The 19,883-nt window shown below is 46.5% G+C and overlaps 1 protein-coding gene across 1 annotated transcript; it reads left to right on the forward strand.

The window, feature by feature from the left end:
- The first annotated feature begins 407 nt into the window (after window positions 1-407).
- Window positions 408-1,073, forward strand: LOC139837820 (uncharacterized). The gene has a single exon (XM_071827111.1). The coding sequence runs from the start codon at window positions 408-410 to the stop codon at window positions 1,071-1,073; it is 666 nt and encodes a 221-aa protein (XP_071683212.1).
- The last annotated feature ends 18,810 nt before the right edge of the window (window positions 1,074-19,883 follow it).

Here is a 19,883-nt window from a genome sequence, read left to right on the forward strand (position 1 = left end):
GAGGACGATCCGATCCCCTCTTCTTGGAGCCATGATTTGTCGGATGCAATGATAGTCGATGATCGGCACGATTCTGCCTGGGAGTACAGCATTAACACCATCTCAGTTGGTGCTAGATATGCTGACAAGAGACATCTGCAGGAAGCAATCACTCAGTGGGCAATGAACACACAAAGGGTATTCAGAACCACCGTTTCAAGTCAGAAATTCTTGACAGTGGTCTGCAGCGATGCTAGATGTCCATCAAGGGTGCATGGGTACTGTCCAAAGTATGACACAACATGGGTGGTGAGCGACTGCCCGTGCCGCACACATGTGTCCTTAAGAGTATGCTGAAGGATCACCGAAACCTTACATCCACTCTGCTTGCTCGCCTGTTCTACAAGGAGATTGTAGAGAATACAGCGATGGGGGTTAAAGCCATCCAGAGAAGAGTTCACCTTCAATATAAGTATGAAATTGAATATGGCAAGGCATGGAGGGCTAAACAGCTGGCACTGGAGAACAGATTCGGGACCTTCTATGATGGTTATGACGGTGTCGTCCTTCTCCTGCAGACATTGAAGGACCGGAATCCGGGCACCCATGTGGACATACAAGACTTTGTGATACCAGAGTTCCCTAATGTCAGGGTTCTGCACAGGGTGTTTTTCGCATTCATCATATGCATCGAGGCTTTCATGCACTGTCGTCCGGTGATGTGTGTAGATGGAACTTTTCTGACTGGGAGGTACAAGGGACAGATTCTGAAAGCAATTGGAGTGGATGGCAACAATCGAATTGTGCCTCTCGCATTTGCATTTGTTGAGAGCGAGAACACTGCTAGCTGGTTATGGTTCTTCAAGCAGTTAAAAAAATCGATAGTGAAAGATCGCCCAAATGTGTGTGTGCTCCATGACAGGCATGCTGGTATACTTGCGGCTATCAAGACGCTGAAAGAAGCCGGACCTGATGAAGAGACGCCATGGCAGGATATGCAGAGTAGGTGGTGCATGTGCCACCTGGGGGACAATTTCTTCTTGCAGTTTAGGAGCAAGGGTCTTATGAATCTGTTCAAGAAGTTGTGCAAGTAGAGTCAAGAATGCAAGTACACTTTTCTCCGCGGCAAGCTGGATGAGTTCACTAAGGACCATGTTCGGCACAGGTTAGCCGCCCGAGCTGCATTAGTAGCAACTCATGCAGCAGTTGTGGCACAGGGTACACAGGTTCCAGTAGCCCCCGAGCCAGATCCTATTGGGCTATGTGACCTTCCTGGATTTGACCCACCCAATACTAGAAGGAGGCCTGGACTACGGATTAAAAAAATTGCAGAGTGGATAGAGCACGAGCCATTAGAAAGGTGGTCTTTGCTGCATGACACACATGGAGCTAGGTATGGTGTGATGACTACCAACCTAGCTGAATCATACAACTTCGTGCTTAGGGGAAATAGTGTTGGAGATATGCCCAAGAGGCAATAATAAAAGTGGTTATTATATATCTTTGTGTTTATGATAAATGTTTATATACCATGCTATAACTGTATTAACCGAAACATTGATACATGTGTGTTATGTAAACAACAATGAGTCCCTAGTAAGCCTCTTAACTAGTTTGTTGATTAATAGATGATTAGAGTTTCATAATCATGAACATTGGATGTTATTAATAACAAGGTTATATCATTATATGAATGATGTAATGGACACACCCATTTCAGCATAGCATAAGATCACGTCATTAAGTTATTTGCTATAAGCTTTCGATACATAGTTACCTAGTCCTTTCGACCATGAGATCATGTAAATCACTTATACCGGAAAGGTACTTTGATTACATCAAACGCCACTGCGTAAATGGGTGGTTATAAAGGTGGGATTAAGTATCCGGAAAGTATGAGTTGAGGCATATGGATCAACAGTGGGATTTGTCCATCCCGATGACGGATAGATATACTCTGGGCCCTCTCGGTGGAATGTCGTCTAAATAGCTTGCAAGCATATGAATGGTTCATAAGAGACCACATACTATAGTACGAGTAAAGAGTACTTGTCAGGAGACGAGGTTGAACAAGGTATAGAGAGATACCGATGATCAAACCTCGGACAAGTAAAATATTGCGTGACAAAGGGAATTGGTATCGTATGTGAATGGTTCATTCGATCACTAAGTCATCGTTGAATATGTGGGAGCCATTATGGATCTCCAGATCCCGCTATTTGTTATTGGTCGGAGAGAGTTCTCAACCATGTCTACATAGTTCGTGAACCGTAGGGTGACACACTTAAGGTTTGATGTCGTATTAGTAGAACTTGAATATGGAATGGAGTTCGAAGTTTTGTTCGAAGTCTCGGATGGGATCCCGGACATCACGAGGAGTTCCGGAATGGTCCGGAGAATAAGATTCATATATAGGAAGTCATTTTATAAGTTTGAAAATGATCCGGTGCATTTATGGAAGGTTCTAGAAGGTTCTAGAAAAGTCCGGAAGAAATCACTTTGGAAGGCGGAGTCCCGAAGGGACTCCACCACCCATGGCCGGCCAACCCTAGAGGGGTGGAGTTCCAAGTGGACTCCACCAAGGGGGCCGGCCACCCCCCCTCATGGAAGGGTGGGAATCCCACTTGAAGTGGGAGTCCCACCTTGGGTAGGTTTCCCTACACATGGAAGGTTTTGGGTTGGGGTCTTATTCGAAGACTTGTAGTCCAACACTTGGGGGTTCCACCTATATAATGAGGGGCCAAGGGGAGGGGGCCGGCCACCACAACACCACCACCTTGGCCACACCCCAAGGAGGCCGGCCACCCCCTCTCCCCAAACCCTAGCCGCCCCACTCCTCCCCCTCTCCCGCAACGCTTAGCGAAGCTCCGCCGGAGATCTCCATCACCACCGCCACCACGCCGTCGTGCTGCCGGATTCAAGGAGGAGCTACTACTTCCGCTGCCTGCTGGAATGGGGAGAAGGACGTCGTCTTCATCAACACCGAACGTGTGACCGAGTACGGAGGTGCTGCCCGATTGTGGCACCGTCAAGATCTTCTACGCGCTTTTGAAAGCAGCAAGTGATCGTCTACCGCAGCAACAAGAGCCTCATCTTGTAGGCTTTGGAAATCTTCAAGGGTGAGTCTCGTTCATCCCCTCGTTGCTCCCGTCTTCTAGATTGCATCTTGGCTTGGATTGCGTTCTCGCGGTAGGAAATTTTTTGTTTTCTATGCTACGAATCCCTACAGTGGTATCAGAGCCGTGTCTATGCATAGATGGTTGCACGAGTAGAACACAATAGTTTTGTGGGCATTGATGCTTATGTTGTCTTTAGTTTGAGTACTTTGCATCTTTGTGGCATAGTGGGATGAAGCGGCTCGGGCTAACTTTACATGACCGCGTTCATGAGATTTGCTCCACGCTCGACATGCAACTTGTATTGCATAAGTGGCTTTGCGGGTGTCTATCTCTCCTACTATAGTGAAGATTCAATTTACTCTTCTATTGACAACACTAGTATCACCATTGTGGTTCATGTTCGTAGGTAGATTAGATCTCACTCGAAAACCCTAAACCACGTAAAATATGCAAACCAAATTAGAGAACGTCTAACTTGTTTTTGCAGGGTTTGGTGATGTGATATGGCCATAATGTGATGATGAATATGTATGAGATGATCATTATTGTATTGTGGCAACCGGCAGGAGCCTTATGGTTGTCTTTAAATTTCATGTTGAGTAGTATTTCAAAGAAGTTGTAATAGTTGCTACATGGGAGAACAATCATGAAGACGGCGCCATTTGACCTTGACGCTACGCCGACGATGATGGAGATCATGCCCGTTGATGATGGAGATCATGTCCGTGCTTTTGAGATGAAGATCAAAGATGTAAAGACAAAGGGGCCATATCATATCACATATGAACTTCATGTGATGTTAATCCTTTTATGCATCTTATTTTGCTTAGATCGCGACGGTAGCATTATAAGATGATCCCTCTCACTAAAATATCAAGATAATAAAGTGTTCATCCTTAGTAGCACCGTTGCCAAGACTTGTCGTTTCGAAGCATCTCGTGATGATCGGGTGTGATAGACTCAACAAGTGCATACAACGGGTGCAAACCAGTTTTGCACATGCGGATACTAAGGTGGCCTTGACGAGCCTAGCATGTACAGACATGGTCTCGGAACACGTGATACCGAAAGGTAGAGCATGAATCATATGATTGATATGATGAACACTTTGAGTGTTCGCCATTGAAGTTACATCTTGTCTCGTGATGATCGGACTTGGTGTGGTGGATTTGGTTCGTGTGATCACTAAGACAATTCGGGGGATATTGTTTTGAGTGGGAGTTCACCTAGTTTTTTTTTAATTTTGTTGAATTAAAATTTGAACTCAATTTGTCATAAACATTAGTCTAAACTATTGCAAATATATGTTGTAGATATGGCATCCCCAATCAATTTTAACCAGTTCCTAGAGAAAGAAAAGCTTAAGAGCAACGGTAGCAACTTCACTGACTGGTTCCGTCATGTGAGGATCTTCCTAGCTGGTGGAAACCTGCAATATGTGCTTGATGCGCCGCTAGGTGACCCTCTTGCAGAAACTGAAACCAATGAAGTAAAGAATGTTTACGCGACTCGGAAAACTCGGTACTCTCAAGTTCAGTGTGCCATCCTATGCAGTCTGGAAGCCGATCTTCAAAAACGTTTTGAGCACCACGATCCTCATGAGTTGGTCAATGAGCTGAAAGCTATCTTTGAAACTCATGCGGCCGTGGAATGCTATGAAGCATCGAAACACTTCTTCAGCTGCATGATGGAAGAAGGCAGCTCCGTTAGTGAGCACATGCTCGCCATGACCGGGCATGCGAAGAAACTCATTGACTTGGGAATAGTGATTCCTAACCGACTGGGGATTAATCGTGTCCTTCAATCACTGCCACCTAGTAACAAGAACTTTGTGATGAACTACAATATGCAGAACATGAACAAAGAGTTACCTGAACTCTTTGCCATGCTGAAATCTGCTGAGATTCAGATCAAGAAAGAGCACCAAGTGTTGATGGTCAACAAGACCACCAGTTTCAAGAAACAGGGCAAGTCTAAGGGAAAATTCAAGAAGGGTGGCAAGAAAGCTGCCACGCCTCCTGTGAAACCTAAGAATGGCCCTAAGCCTGATGCGAGCTACAGACTTATTGGAAATCATACATACCGATGTGTGCGGACCAATGAGTGTAGCCACGCGCGGTGGTTATCGTTATGTTCTAACCTTCACAGATGATTTGAGTAGATATGGGTATATCTATTTCATGAAACATAAATCCGAAACTTTCGAGAAGTTTAAAGAATTCCAAAGTGAAGTAGAAAATCAACGTAACAAGAAGATTAAATTTCTACGATCTGATCGCGGAGGTGAATATCTGAGTTATGAGTTTGGCATGCATTTAATGAAATGCGGAATACTTTCACAATTGACACCGCCGGGAACACCACAACGAAACGGTGTGTCCGAACGTCGTAATCGAACTCTCTTAGATATGGTTCGTTCTATGATGTCTCTTACTGATTTGCCGTTATCATTTTGGAGTTATGCATTAGAGACAGCGGCATTCACTTTAAATAGAGCACCATCAAAATCCGTTGAAACGACACCGTATGAATTATGGTTTAATAAGAAACCTAAGTTGTCGTTCCTTAAAGTTTGGGGTTGCGAAGCCTATGTAAAAAAGTTACAACCGGACAAGCTAGAACCCAAAGCGGAAAAATGCGTCTTCATAGGATACCCTAAGGAAAATATAGGGTACACTTTCTATCACAGATCCGAAGGCAAGATCTTTGTTGCTAAGAACGGAACCTTTCTTGAGAAAGAATTTCTCACTAAAGAAGTGACTGGAAGAAAAGTAGAACTCGATGAGATTGATGAATCTTCACTCGTTGATCAGAGTAGCGCAGTACCGGAAGATGTTCCTGTGCCGCCTACACCGGCAACAGAGGAAGCTAATGATAATGATCATGAAACTTCAAACGAGATAGCTACTGAACCTCGCAGATCGACAAGGGAACGTGCCACTCCTGATTGGTATGATCCTTGTCTAAATGTCATGATTGTGGACAACAATGATGAAGACCCTGCGACGTATGAAGAAGCGATGATGAGCCCAGATTCCAACAAATGGCAAGAAGCCATGAAATCCGAAATGGGATCCATGTATGATAACAAAGTGTGGACTTTGGTAGACTTACCTGATAGCCGCAAGGCTGTCGAGAATAAATGGATCTTCAAAAGAAAAACAGATGCTGATGGTAATATTACTGTCTATAAAGCTCGACTTGTCGCAAAGGATTTCCGACAAATTCAAGGAGTTGACTACGATGAGACTTTCTCACCTGTAGCGAAGCTAAAGTCTGTGAGGATTTTGTTAGCAATAGCTGCATTTTTCGATTATGAGATTTGGCAGATGGATGTCAAAACGGCGTTCCTTAATGGAGACATTGAGGAAGAGTTGTATATGGTACAACCCAAAGGTTTTGTCGATCCTAAAAATGCTGACAAAGTATGCAAACTTCAGCGTTCAATTTATGGACTGAAGCAAGCATCGAGAAGTTGGAACCGACGCTTTGATAAGGTGATCAAAGACTTCGGGTTTATACAGTGTCATGGAGAGGCCTGTATTTACAAGAAAGTGAGTGGGAGCTCTGTAGCGTTCCTGATATTATATGTAGATGACATATTATTGATTGGGAATGATATAGAACTATTAAGCAGTGTAAAAGGTTATTTGAATAATAGTTTTTCAATGAAAGACCTTGGTGAAGCATCGTATATATTAGGCATCAAGATTTATAGAGATAGATCAAGACGTCTAATAGGGCTATCACAGAGTACATACCTGGACAAGATTCTAAAGAAGTTTAGAATGGACGAAAGTAAGAAAGGATTCTTACCTATGTTACCAGGCAAAGTCTTGAGTAAGACTCAAGGTCCGGCTACGGCAGAAGAAAGAGAAAGGATGAGTCAGATCCCCTATGCCTCGGCAGTAGGCTCTATCATGTATGCCATGCTATGTACTAGACCGGATATAGCACATGATGTTAGTTTGACTAGCAGATATCAAAGTGATCCAGGAATGGAACACTGGACAGCGGTCAAGAATATCCTGAAGTACTTGAAAAGAACTAAGGATATGTTTCTTTGTTATGGAGGTGACCAAGAGCTCGTTGTAACCAGTTACACTGATGCAAGTTGGAACACTGATCCTGATGACTCTAAGTCACAGTCTGGGTATGTGTTTATATTGAATGGTGCTGCAGTAAGCTGGGCAAGCTCGAAGCAGTGCACGGTGGCGAAGTCTTCAACAGAATCGGAGTACATAGTGGCTTCAGAGGCTTCATCAGAAGCGGTATGGATGAAGAGGTTCATTGTAGAGCTCGGTGTGGTTCCTAGTGCATTGGACCCACTAGTCATCTACTGTGATAACATGGGTACCATCGCCAATGCACAAGAACCAAGGTCACACAAGAGGCTGAAGCATATCAAGCTGCGTTATCATTCGATTCGCGAGTACATCGAAGATGGAGAAGTAAAGATTTGCAAAGTACACACTGATCTGAATGTAGCAGATCCGTTGACTAAAACTCTCCCTATGGCAAAGCATGACCAACACCAGAATGCCATGGGTGTTAGGTACCTTACAATGTAATCTAGATTATTGACTCTAGTGCAGGTGGGAGACTGTTGGAGATATGCACAAGAGGCAATGATAAAAGTGATTATTATATATCTTTGTGTTTATGATAAATGTTTATATACCATGCTATAATTGTATTAACTGAAACATTGATACATGTGTGTTATGTAAACAACAATGAGTCCCTAGTAAGCCTCTTAACTAGTTTGTTGATTAATATATGATTAGAGTTTCATAATCATGAACATTGGATGTTATTAATAACAAGGTTATATCATTATATGAATGATGTAATGGACACACCCATTTAAGCATAGCATAAGATCACGTCATTAAGGTATTTGCTATAAGCTTTCGATACATAGTTACCTAGTCCTTTCGACCATGAGATCATGTAAATCACTTATACCGGAAAGGTACTTTGATTACATCAAACGCCACTGCGTAAATGGGTGGTTATAAAGGTGGGATTAAGTATCCGGAAAGTATGAGTTGAGGCATATGGATCAACAGTGGGATTTGTCCATTCCGATGACGGATAGATATACTCCAGGCCCTCTCGGTGGAATGTCGTCTAAATAGCTTGCAAGCATATGAATGGTTCATAAGAGACCACATACTACAGTACGAGTAAAGAGTACTTGTCAGGAGACGAGGTTGAACAAGGTATAGAGAGATACCGATGATCAAACCTCGGACAAGTAAAATATCGCGTGACAAAGGGAATTGGTATCGTATGTGAATGGTTCATTCGATCACTAAGTCATCGTTGAATATGTGGGAGCCATTATGGATCTCCAGATCCCGCTATTGGTTATTGGTCGGAGAGAGTTCTCAACCATGTCTACATAGTTCGCGAACCGTAGGGTGACACACTTAAGGTTTGATGTCGTACTAGTAGAACTTGAATATGGAATGGAGTTCAAAGTTTTGTTCGAAGTCTCGGATGGGATCCCGGACATCACGGGGAGTTCCGGAATGGTCCGGAGAATAAGATTCATATATAGGAAGTAATTTTATAAGTTTGAAAATGATCCGGTGCATTTATGGAAGGTTCTAGAAGGTTCTAAAAAAGTCCGGAAGAAATCACTTTGGAAGGCGGAGTCCCGAAGGGACTCCACCACCCATGCCCGGCCAACCCTAGAGGGGTGGAGTTCCAAGTGGACTCCACCAAGGGGGCCGGCCACCCCCCCTCATGGAAGGGTGGGAATCCCACTTGAGGTGGGAGTCCCACCTTGGGTATGTTTCCCTACACATGGAAGGTTTTGGGTTGGGGTCTTATTCGAAGACTTGTAGTCCAACACTTGGGGGTTCCACCTATATAATGAGGGGCCAAGGGGAGGGGCCGGCCACCACAACACCACCACCTTGGCCGCACCCCAAGGAGGCCGGCCACCCCCTCTCCCCAAACCCTAGCCGCCCCACTCCTCCCCCTCTCCCGCAACGCTTAGCGAAGCTCCGCCGGAGATCTCCATCGCCACTGCCACCACGCCGTCGTGCTGCCGGATTCAAGGAGGAGCTACTACTTCCGCTGCCCGCTGGAACGGGGAGAAGGACGTCGTCTTCATCAACACCGAACGTGTGACCGAGTACGGAGGTGCTGCCCGATTGTGGCACCGTCAAGATCTTCTACGCGCTTTTGAAAGCGGCAGGTGATCGTCTACCGCAGCAACAAGAGCCTCATCTTGTAGGCTTTGGAAATCTTCAAGGGTAAGTCTCGTTCATCCCCTCGTTGCTCCCGTCTTCTAGATTGCATCTTGGCTTGGATTGCGTTCTCGCGGTAGGAATTTTTTTGTTTTCTATGCTACGAATCCCTACAAATAGGGCATTGCCTTTGACAACCCTTCTGGAGGGTATTTTATATGGCACTATGAATTATTTCAAAGAGAGACGACAGTTGGCTGTGAGTCATATGCTGGACAATCCAAACACTCCGTACTGTCAGGCCATTATGGAATATATGGATGTGAATATGAAGAAGGGTATGTCACGCACTGTTCTGGCCATCGGTAATCAGGAAAGGAGGTTTGAGGTGTGCTTACCAACCGACAGGTTTGGTTGTGTGAATGCGGTGAGAACACATGAGGTGAGAATTGGAAATGAAGAATGGCCATCGTGTGAGTGCACATGCAACAAACCGAAGTTGCTTCACCTTCCATGCTCCCATGTGCTGGCAGCTACCAGACAACTAGGGATGGACTCAATCTCTTTCGTCTCTCCGTATTACATGAAAGAGGCTGTGATGAACACCTGGACCAGTGAGATGTTAGGATATAGAGTTGTGAGAAATTTTACTATGGTGATACCAAATGAAAAGCGGTACATCCCCGACCCAAGGTTATTGCGTACAAACAGAGGTCGACGGGAGACAAGCCACATTAGAAATGATATGGATGAAGCAGAAGCGGGTGGTCCAACTAGGCAATGTTTTCTCTGCAACCAATTTGGACACAGGGACCCCCTATGTCCCACTTTCTACCCAGCGGCTGCAGCGGCGGCGGCTAACCGAGGAAGGCGAGGCAACCGAGGAAGGCGTGGGAGGGGAAGAACTAGAGGGAGACAGTAGCAAATTTGTAATATTTATAAACTATGCTTAAGTTGTAGTACGTGTGAACCATCTTAGTCTGAACAATGCTACAATTTGTAATATTTATGAACTATGTTTTAATTTGTACTTTTTATGAACTATGCTTTAATTTGTAATCTTTGTGATCAATGGTTTAATTTGTATCATCTTTGAACAATATATGCTACAATTTTTGATATCTTTCTACAGATATGGCGGCCCGACCGTTGCTCGATCCAGGGATTGATCAGAAACATCGTGCATCGCACTTGGAGGCCGACCCGCAGAGCATCGAGCCACTGCAGACCCGTACTCCAAAGAAGAACTGGATGATACACCCTTAGTGGGAAGACATGTAGGTGTTTTAGCTTTAATTTGAAATTTATCTTCGAATTGGACCTGCTTTAGCTTGTTCATGATTTGTTTTGCAGGTTGAAGTGGGCTGGACTACTACCTTTCGCTCGATTAGTGGAGGCCCGAGATAACGTTTCGCGTCTGAACTACGATGCTGCTTTGATCATCTGCTTAGTGGATCGGTGGAGGCCCGAGACCCACACCTTCCACTTTCGCTGGGGTGAGATGGCTCCTACTCTAGAGGACGTGTCTATGTTGTTGGGCCTTCCGTTGGCTGGTGAGCCCATCGGCCCATTGGAGGAACCCGTGGGCTGGATGCACAGCATGGATGCACGTTTCCTTGGTGTTCGCGGTGGCGTTGGCCCTATCTCTTTTGAGGCTCACGGCCCTCGCCAGGCGTGGCTACACGAGTTCCAGGTTCGTAACAGTTTCATCTTTTTTATCAAGCCTTAACTACCGCATAATATGTAGTCCTAACATTGAATATTTCTTGACAGATCGAGCAGTTCGGATACCCCGATGAACCGATAACTGCGGCCCAGATCACTCGTAGCTTGGAGGCGTACCTCATGTGGCTACTCGGGAAGACGATGTTCACGGACAATCACGGGAACACGATCAGTGCGCGGTACATCCCTATAGCTCAGGAGATAGCAGAGGCCACAGAAGCAGAGCACATCACACATAGGAGCTGGGGTTCTGTGGTCTTAGCCGCTACGTACCGAGGTATGTGTAAGGCTACCCAGCTTTCACAGAGCAGTTTGACCTACTACTGGAGAGCGATGTTAGTTGGGAGCCATACAGTGAGGACCACCGCGACGAGGCATACCCAGGCGGTATATCATTGATGTGTACCAGAGATTGGGCCTACTGGATGACGACAGCGAAGATCATCTTCGATATCTTCGTGGAGGAGATGTCGCAGCAGAGGGTCATGAGACAGTTTGGAATGCGTCAGTTGATCGAGCCACCACCTCCCACAGTTTCTCTACCACCACGCGTCCACGCGTGAGTACAATTTAATTTTAGCATCAGTTATTACATCAATTGGACAATCATTGACGGATGGGTACAATTTAATTTTCAGGTACAACAGAAAAGGAGCGAACAAGACTGCTGCCGGATGGGTACAGCTCCTGGGTCCATACCTTGCTGGTTGGGCCAATGCGCCGGCCGTGTCATGGGCCACTAGGGAGCCGTTTGATCTTCAGGAATTTCAGCACTACTTGCGGGCGTACGTACATGCCTAGGACACGATTTCGGCTGAGCCAAGCGTGTGACCCAGTTGAGAGGGCTCCCTTGACACAGTGGGACACCTACCCTTGCCACTCCACTTCAGGCACTCGGCATCACGCAGTAAGTCAAATATATTTTTTCTACATATTGCCAACACTTTACTAATTTGAGCTCACAATTGTAGGCCGTGTTGACGGCAGAGCTGCAAGATGATGCCACCCAGTATGAACGCTCGCTCTCCTCCGGCCCACTTCTTGGACGGTATGAGCACCACGCCTCCTTCACACAGCGTCTTCAGGAGAAACTACGTCGTATCTACGCGACTATCACATGCACCCGATCTTCGGATGTTGTCGAGTACCGAGCAGCACAGCGGCCACCTCATCCCTCTTTGCAGGTGCATCAGCTGCAGCACGCCCCGCGCCCATGTATGGAGGTACCGCCGAGCCCAAGGCCACCATCTCCTAACCAGGCAGGAGGTTCTGGTTGTCAAAACCAGCAGCAGCAGGAGCCTACTTACGAGTACTGGCAGCGTGGCGGTTTCGGCATGGAGCAGCAAACTCCCATGCCTAACTTGGGGTGGCGTCCCCGTATGGATGAGCCAGAGGGTATGCAATTCATCACTATCCATATTAATTGTGCACCATTTGTGAATTTCTTCGTGACTAACGGTTTTTTTATCCAACCAAAGGTGATGCACATATGTCGTCTATGTCCGGATCACGATCCTTCTGGTCTAGTGCTCAGGATCAGGAAGAAACACAGCAGATGTATCAAGACTGGATGTCAAGTCAACATCACACTCCACCTCCAGATCCCACACAGCCCACGCAGTACAGTCAGCACGAGCAGGGGTACATGCTTCCTCCCCGACAGCGGCAGCCACCTATCATAGGGTACTCGCCCTCACCTTTTCAGGCTGGACCACCACTAAGGCGTCGAGGAAGGGGCCGTGGTCAGTGAGATGACACGCACTGAGTCATCTGTACGGATGAGACTTATTACTACTACTATTTCCTTCATCTAGTGTATGAGTACTATTTGTATGCACCATGTATGACTACTATTTGTATGGACCATGTATGAGTACTATTTGTATGCACCATGTAGGACTACTATTTGTATGGACCATGTATGAGTACTATTTGTGTTCAACAAACATTTCAAATTCAACATGAAGTGATAATTAAGATACAACTTACCACTACAACATACCTCTATTCTAACAAATTAAACGGTACACCAACGCTACAACATACTGCAAGATCCATGACTACTGATAACTAGAACACTAAGAACGCAACACACCCTTTTCCTTGCCCTTCGACGATGCAGCTTTCGTGGCCTTGGTGCTAGGCTCGAAGTTGTCGTCCGAGTCGACGACCGGCGGTGCAGCACTCTTGCCCTTCGAGGACTTGGCACTCTTGCCCTTCGACGATGCAGCTTTCTTCGCCTTGGTGCTAGGCTCGAAGTCGTCGTCCGAGTCGACGACCGGTGGTGCAGCACTCTTGCCCTTCGAGGACTTCGCACTCTTGCCCTACGACGATGCAGCTCTCTTCGCCTTGCTGCTAGGCTCAAAAATATCATCGTCGTCCTCACTCTCAACCGCTCACACAAAAGGATATTTGAAATCCCTTTCCCTATCTTCTTCATTCTTCCATGTTAGTGACTTCCACTTCTCATTCAACCTGATAAGCTCACACCTTATCTCCCGTGGGCTACGAGCAGGCATCTTCTTCACTGGCCACCCATAAGAATATTTCTCAAATTCCCTACCCACCTTACGGAGCAAGGCGTCGCTACTGATGAACTCCTCGAATGTGTCTACCTTACTCTCCCTCATCACTTTGCGGGCCTCGTCTAGAAGAGGTTTGGCCATGAATTCGTTGAAAAGATGGGGGGATTCTTATATGGGGGATCCATCTTGTTGAGAGATTTCACTGAAACAGAAGGAAATGATGGGGGGTTTTTATAGGCTAGAAGGGATGACTTTCAGCGGGAAGATGTGAGCGGGAAAAATTGGCGGGAGATTAGGGCGGGAGTAAAAGGCGGGAAAAAGTGAGCAGGAAAAATTGGCGGGAGATTAGGGCCGGAGTAAAAGGCGGGAAACAATTATACTAAAACTGAAATTAAGATACATTGCAGCTGAAATAAAAACACGATTTATCACTACAACGGAATTTAAGATACAACGACACTACAACTGAAATTAAGATACATAGCCAGTACGACACATCACACTACTTTCCCTGCGTCCACCGTGGCCATTTTCCAGACCCGTCGCCGCGTTCTTCTGCCGCTTGCGCTTCAGCAGCTCTTTCCCTTAGTCTCTTCCTCTCCGCTTCACGAGCCTCCCTGCGCACCTCTTCCTCTGCAAACCTACGTGCAGCCTCATCATCCATCCTCTTCTGATTCACCTCTCGATTACGAGCTTGTTCCACCCTTAGTTTCTGTATCTGCCTCTCTCGCTCTGCTTTCTCATTAGCACGAACCTTTTCCCAACGCTCCTCCTCAAAGAACGTTGCCCACGCACGCCGGTGTTTCTCCTCAACCTCCTCGCGCGCCCAATCCGGCTGCTCCGTGTCTATCCAGTGAAACCATTTGCATAGGGGCGGGGGAGACTGCAACACAAACAGTAACATTAAATCACATTCACAAACAAAATTAAGCCAACATAAAATTATGTCGAAACATACCGGCGGCCTGGTGGACGACGAAGCTTAACTACGGGGTGGATCATGCTCATAGCTCGCACACATGAAAAATTTCATGCCGAACTGGTCGGAGAAATCCTCCGCCTGCTTAACCTTAGCAAGACGGCCGCACCAACAACGCTCTGCAGTCACACCCGGGGGTAAACTTGCAGCCTTCGCCTTCACCGGCCTAAACTCCTGGTCAGAGCACGGCACACTCATGATAGCTAAGGGTGAGAGAGAGACAGAAGCACTTGTGCAATCCAGAGTAGCGATGCTGCTTTTATAGGCAAAAATTCGACAGCATGGGCGGGAAAATTTAGCGGGAAATGGTGGCGGGAACGAGTTGTGGGAAGGAGTGGCGGGAAGGGTAGCGGCCGGGAAGCGGTGTGAACGCGAAAAGGCGGGAAAAATCGTGGGTGTGCACAAGTTGGGTCTTAATCGGGTTCGCCAGGCCCGATTTACTAAAATCGGGTTCGCTAGGCCCGATTTAATATAATCGGGTTCGCCAGGCCAGATTTAATAAAATCGGGTTTCCCATGCCCGATTTTAATTTTTCCACCCCGATTTCTTTTTTCGTTTGGCTGGCACCGCAGAAGAATCCTAAAATCAGGTTCGTCATACCCGAGATTGAGAAATCGGGTTCCTCAAACCCGATTTTGTAAATTCGGGTACGTTCACCCCGACGGTGTATTATTTCTGAAATTTGCTCAAAACGAATATTATTCCTGGATTTAATAATAAAAAGTGTATTATTTTAAAAAAAATCGCCATCAGTAGCTCCAAATAGGCGCCGGCAGAGGCGCTGGCACCTCCATTTGTGGGGTGCCGGCACTGAATCCTCCATTTGGGGACGCTGTTTTCACACCGGCGCCCCCAAACAGACGGCTCCGATAGATTTTTAAATTCAAATACAAATTTGCACACGATATCATGATGTATACACCCTCCTTTCTTGAACAGGGGAGACGGGTGGATTGGCGGCAACAACCCGCCGACGCCCCCCTCCCGTCTTCCACTCTGAGGCCGAGCGGCGAAAAAGGAATCTCTCGGAGGGTGCGCGGAAGCGCAACGCGTGCCGCTAGACCAACTGGGGCCTGATGCCGCCGGGGAAACTCGCCCGCTACGCCAATAGCGGCGAGGGGTCTTCCTCCGGCGCGTCCGGTTGTGCGCTTGCGCCTCCAGTCACCGACAGCAGCAGCGAGGAGAAGGAGGAGGCGGCGCCGGCGCACATCGTCCTCCAGTCGGCGGATCACGTCCTCAACGGCGACGACGATCCAACAGGTCGCCGTCATCTCGGAGGCCGAGGCGCGCGCGCACTTCTGCCGCGAGGAGGCGAAAGCCGTCCGTGCCGTGTGCGCGTACGAGGTGGCGCATAAGGAGGCGACCGTCCGCGGCGTGAAGCAGAAGGTCATCGACCTCGACTCCGAGTAGGCCGCCGACGGTGTCATTCTCCGCTGCGCGTACAGTAGGCCGCTGACGGGCGAAATTAGCTAAGTTAGGAGCTGGTCACCGACGACCAGACTAAATGTAATCTCTTTTGCGATCGCAACTATGCAAATATACAACTATGTAGTTTGAATTTCATTTTTCTAAACTTGTTTGCGATGATCAGTTACCATCTTTAGCATTTTTTAGGTTCCGAATATGGATGTTATTCTACACCACAAATTTAATTTTAAATTTAATTTTCTAGAAACTGTATTTTATTTTTCCCGTTCAAGAGAACAAGGGCTCTTGTTAGAGATGCTCTTAGAGAACAAATTCGAGGCATCCAAACAGCCCGTTAACTGTTTGGTTAAACCAGTAAAATGGACGATGTTAGTTGAACCGCCGGTTCTGTCAGTTCAAGAAAGATCCCGAATTGCCGATTGAGAGAAGTCCAATTTACCCCCTAAATTTGTCTCAAAGTTTAGATTACAACCCTTAACTTTACTTTCACTACTAGAAAACAGGCTATCAGTGGCGCACCATTTTTTCTATCAGTGGCGCACTAGTGGTGCGCCACTAATATCACGCCACTGCTAACACCTCGAGGTGCTCCACTAGTAAATTATATAGCAATGGCGCACTGGTTCAAATATAGGGTGCGCCACTAGTCCAGGTATAGGGTACGCCACGCTACACATATTGGGTGCGCCACTGCTTGTTAATGAATAAAAAAATAAAAAAGGCCACATGGACCTGTTCTGCCGAGTTGACCAGGAACGAAAACAACAAACATTCTTGGACCAGGTCATCCTTTAATAACATTATAATAATTATATTACTTATTACAGAGCACTTAAGCAAAAAATTACAACATCTTTTTACAGAAAGCACCCTGTAAACAAAAACGAAAAAGCAATCTAGTCCTAAAGAACCGCGTCGCCGCCAGCGCCGCCTGCCCGTCGACGTGCTCCTCGCCGGCGCACCGTCGCCGTCGTCCGTCGCCCGCCCTGGTGGGGAGTGGAGGAGGAAGATGAGCCCGTCCTGGCCCACCGCCGCGTGCTCCGCGGTATCCTCGTCCGCGAGCGGTGCGCGTCTTCCAACGGCGGTCTCGTCGTCCGCGAGCGGTGCGCACTCCGCGGTATCCTCGTCCGCGAGCGGATGGTGGCGGCGGCGGGTGGTGCTCGGTGTGGCGCGAACCCGAGCGGCCGCGGCGCCGCGGGGTCAAACTCGCCTGGGAGCTGTCGTCCTCCGCGGTTACGAGGCGGGTGGGTACCGCGGCCGGCGACGCGGAGGGAGAGATCGCGGCGGGCCGCGGCTGCGCCGGCGGGGAGGGCGAGGGAGAGGTCGCCGGCGGGGAGCGCGTCGACGGGAGCGTGGCCGCGACCTCCACACACCGGTCGAGCATGGCCGCCGCGCGGGTGGGAGAAGGGGCGGCGCCGGGCTGGTCTAGACCGGGGGGGGGGGGGAGAGGCGGCGGTGGGGAGAGGAACCCTAGGTGTGGTGTGGAGAGAGGAAGAGGGCACTTTCTCTCTGCGATTGATTGATTGAAGAGGTGGGACGGTGGGTTGGCTGTCGGTGGGAACTTTCTCTCTGATGGTGGGGACGGTGGAGTGATGTGCAGTGCGGTGCGGTTTCCAAGCGATGCTGTGCGGTAGAAGCATGCGCGGTGCGGTACACAGTGGCGCAGCACGTTACAATGCGCTATTGTTGTTTGCAGCACAGTGGCACAGCACGTTACACGTTACAGTGCGCTATTGCTGTTTGCAGCACAGTGGCGCACCACATATAGGTGCCCCATTGTTATCGAATAGCAATGACGCACCTATATGTGGTGCACCACTGCTAACCTGAGACCCATCTGTAACTCAGCTCAAAACTTAGTAGTGGCCTATCAATATAGTAGTGCGCCATTGGTAATAAGTTAGTAGTGGAGCACCGCTTTTTGGTGCGGTAAAGTGGTGCGGCACTGATAGCTTTTTACGGCTAGGCTTTTTCCTAGTAGTATTTGGTTCAATCTTCAATCCTGAATTCTATAAACCATTCGGAACTGAACCTTCTACCATTTTTGACAAGTTTTGAACCGGTTTTTCTTGCCAGTTAGCGGTTTTCTCCCTATATACTGTTTCAACTCATTAACATATAACATACACCGTACATGTACTTTCTCTCTCATCATATCGCATGATCACATCATGCCTTATCATGATCGTCTTCCTCCCTGGAACGAGGCCATGGCGACCACAGAGGGATGCCTCCATCGGACAATAACACCCGGCGTGTGCCCTCTACATCTCCTGTCGTGCCTAGCCTTCCGCCAGCACGGAGCAACCACCACGCAGTGCAGCAAGCCGCGAGTGAGGCATTTTTATTCCGGCAGGTCAAGAGTTGAAGATGAAGCATAGAGTTGAAGATGAAGAGTTAAAGACATAGAATACATGACAAACTATTTTACCAATACAACTAGTTGAATGCCCGTGCGTTGCTACGGTCAAACAAACCTAGACCTCACACATTGGTCAAAACATTTTTGGTTACAATATATGCATTATGATTGCCTTACAATCATTATCGCCGTGCATATACTTTATCCTGATGAGTATCACGTCCTGCTTTTCAATTTCTTTTCTCTTCACAAGTTTAAGACAATACTGATAAAAATTGTGTAGTTTGCGTCGATTGCGATCTGAATGTCAATCCCTTATGTTTTACTATGTCAGAAATCTAGGCCTTCCTTGTGAATATATATAATGCGTTGTTTTCATGCAGATTCACATATCCTTTTACCAAACAATTTTCCGGGCAAAAAATGCATGATACAAGTAAAATCTATGCATGAAACAAAACAAATAAAGCTACTGAGCTGAACCATTTCAAACTTTGTCCAAAGACCAAAGTCGTCTGCTTATATTTCGGAAATTCAATTCGGCTCCCGGGTGCGTATGCTCCCTATACCGAAAAATTATATTTCGAGTTGTCGAAAATTTTTGACAAAAAATTCTACATGTACATCTCCATAATATATGTGCATTCCTCAAGTTTCAGGAAAAATCAATATTTTTTGTGGTCTATGTAAAAAAGAGATAATTTACCTTGTAAAAAACATTATTTTTAGTACTGAGTTTTGTCTTTTTTACACACGTCACATGATAAGTCCATTTTTTATGAAACAACTTTGTGAGCGTGTAGCACGTGAAAATGTACGTGCGAATTATTTGTTTCAATTTTTTGAAATTCAAAATATGTGTAAGATGAATTTTAAAATAAAGGAAGCATATGCTCCCATGTTTCAAAACACCACTCCCCTTATATTTGAAGTATAATCTTCCAGACAAACCAAAGACCAAACTGGTATGTAGCTGATACACCAGTGGAGATAGCCACTCTGGCATCCTGCACATATGTGCAAAACAAGGACTATTAATCTTATGAATCAGCTATGTTCCCTGTGGATTTGCATGCAAACACTTTTATGACTCTTGACATGTAGATGTTGTGGACTACCGATTCCCCGTAGGACCGAGTTGCCCACTCATCTACTTTCTCAAGCAATTCATAACTGTTGATAAAACTATGGAAATGTATCCTGCAGCAAAAGACAAAACTTGCCTCAACATGGCGTCTTTGCATCTGCATATTAGTACAGAGATGTTAGACATATAAAAAATATGACGTAAGACACTATAATGTTGTAAGATTATCCAGAATCATATTATTTAGCATTATCAGATAAAAATTTGTAGTAGAAACAAGCTGAGTTGGAACATCAGTAAGCAAGTAAATAAAATTAGATTAGGAACATCAGTAAGCCAATAGCTAAAATAGCGTAGGAGCATCAATAAATCACTAACTAAAATTAGAGTAGGAACATGAGTGAATATGGTATGGGTGTTTCTTATTCTACCATGCATCTTAAAAACACCCCTTTTATGTATCACAAAGTACGACC

This window comes from Lolium perenne, chromosome 3 (assembly GCF_019359855.2).
Source record: "Lolium perenne isolate Kyuss_39 chromosome 3, Kyuss_2.0, whole genome shotgun sequence".
NCBI classification, from domain to species: Eukaryota; Viridiplantae; Streptophyta; class Magnoliopsida; order Poales; family Poaceae; genus Lolium; species Lolium perenne.

What these genes read in the sequence shown, in the direction of transcription:
- LOC139837820 (XM_071827111.1), top strand. Translation starts at nt 408, where the DNA reads ATGGGGGTTAAAGCCATCCAGAGAAGAGTTCACCTTCAATATAAGTAT.